Source organism: Temnothorax curvispinosus, unplaced genomic scaffold (assembly GCF_003070985.1).
Source record: "Temnothorax curvispinosus isolate PA1 unplaced genomic scaffold, ASM307098v1 QBEX01012626.1, whole genome shotgun sequence".
Lineage (NCBI taxonomy): Eukaryota > Metazoa > Arthropoda > Insecta > Hymenoptera > Formicidae > Temnothorax > Temnothorax curvispinosus.
In genome coordinates this window covers 1-1,516 of record NW_020222406.1, presented here as the reverse complement: position 1 = coordinate 1,516, position 1,516 = coordinate 1, and the positions used below count along the sequence as shown (strand labels likewise).

At 32.7% G+C, this 1,516-nt stretch overlaps 1 protein-coding gene across 1 annotated transcript; it reads right to left on the bottom strand.

The window, feature by feature from the left end:
- Positions 1-6: 6 nt before the first annotated feature.
- Positions 7-1,509, bottom strand: LOC112462633 (cyclin-C-like). Its single transcript, XM_025028518.1, has 3 exons — positions 1,052-1,509; positions 694-945; positions 7-616 (listed from the first exon to the last, which is right to left on the bottom strand). The coding sequence occupies exons 1-3, from the start codon at positions 1,248-1,250 to the stop codon at positions 414-416; spliced, it is 654 nt and encodes a 217-aa protein (XP_024884286.1). The 5' UTR covers positions 1,251-1,509; the 3' UTR covers positions 7-413.
- Positions 1,510-1,516: the final 7 nt, after the last annotated feature.

Sequence of the window (1,516 nt, the reverse complement as noted above, 5' to 3'; positions counted from 1 at the left end):
TATAATTTAAATCAATAGGTAATACTGTATACAAATGATGAAAGGCATGCGAATAAACATATAAATTAGTAGTTTTACTATACACTTATTAGGTAGTGAGCAAAATTGGATTAAATTGTAATAATCATTTAACTGTGGCATGTATAATTCTCGTCCATACGTTATATCGAGCATCAAGTACACAGAAATATCAAATAATTCTGCAATATTATTATTTGGACATATTTTGAAACATAGCTTTATGTATGGATTAAGACATACTTTTACGCAGATATAAATGCAGAACAATATTCGTTGTCAATTCTATGTATGTCTGATAGTGATATATGTTGGGAAAAAGGATAGATTTTTAATCGAAGCAGTTCACTGCATTAGCACGAATCCCAGACATTCGGCGAATCAAGAACTTGCTGTCAACGCTGTGGCGCTGCTTTTGGTTTTGGCATTTTAGCTAATATTGCCGGCATCTCGTTCTTTTCGTCATATTTTTTCCACAATTCATATAAATTTATTATGTACCGTGCTATCTCTTGAATCTTTTCCATATCTGCGTTTAATTCCGCAAACCACGATTTGAGATCTTTCTGCAATATCACGCAAGCTATTTGCAAACAGCCTGTAAAGGAAAATATATTGTCATTAAGTTTCCTCGTGATATTGAAGCATCGAGAAAAACAATTACTTGTATCTTACCAATAGCTATTTGATAAGGCGGATATAACAAACATACGTCCGTTCTTAGACTGTCATTAATAATACGCCACGCAAGCATAAGTAACTGATCATCTGGTCCCACATCCTGAATTAATGTTAACAAAGGACGGTATGGTTGATATACTATCAAACAACAGTCCAAATGTTCCAAAAGATAAAACTCACACTCCAAGATATGATTTGTACGATATGGAAATTCCTGCGAATACGCATAACTAAATTTGTTCTTAACTAAAAAAAAAAAAAAAAAAATAAACACGACATTAATCAAACCGTTTAGTTAGACACAAGTCCCCAACAAACTGTAACAGTGGATTCAATATATCATGGAACTTACTTACATTTCCCATTGTCGATATCAGTCTACTATTAGAAATTACTCCAAACTCTTCTACTTTTGATGCCAGAAAGACTGTAGTAGGAGCTAATAATAGAGGGTCTATGCATTTTAAGCTATTGCGAGCATAAAATCTTTTAAAATAGACTGTCGCAGTAGCTACCACTTGTTGCCTCAATTTTAACTGTTCACCTATCATCTGTATCACTAGTGACAGGATTTATGTATGAATGTAGTTACAGATTATGTTACACATAGCATATGCTTGGTAATATATACGACAAAATGTAACACAGTCTTCCCTACTTATGAACGATAAATTACAGCTTGGTAAATGTTAAATCCTCGTTTTAATGAATTTAATAATTCACGTAAAATATGGATTTCACTGAACCATTTAACATCTTTGTTAACAGACGAAAGTAGATAGTTTTGCTGGATGAAAACTAGCTGTACGTTTCAATA

What these genes read in the sequence shown, in the direction of transcription:
- LOC112462633 (XM_025028518.1), bottom strand. Translation starts at nt 1,250, where the DNA reads ATGATAGGTGAACAGTTAAAATTGAGGCAACAAGTGGTAGCTACTGCG. An exon ending in ATCGACAATGGGAAATGTAA is followed by an intron (nt 946 to 1,051) that starts GTAAGTTCCATG and finishes TTTTTTTTTTAG; the next exon opens with TTAAGAACAAATTTAGTTAT. An exon ending in GCCTTATCAAATAGCTATTG is followed by an intron (nt 617 to 693) that starts GTAAGATACAAG and finishes TTTCCTTTACAG; the next exon opens with GCTGTTTGCAAATAGCTTGC.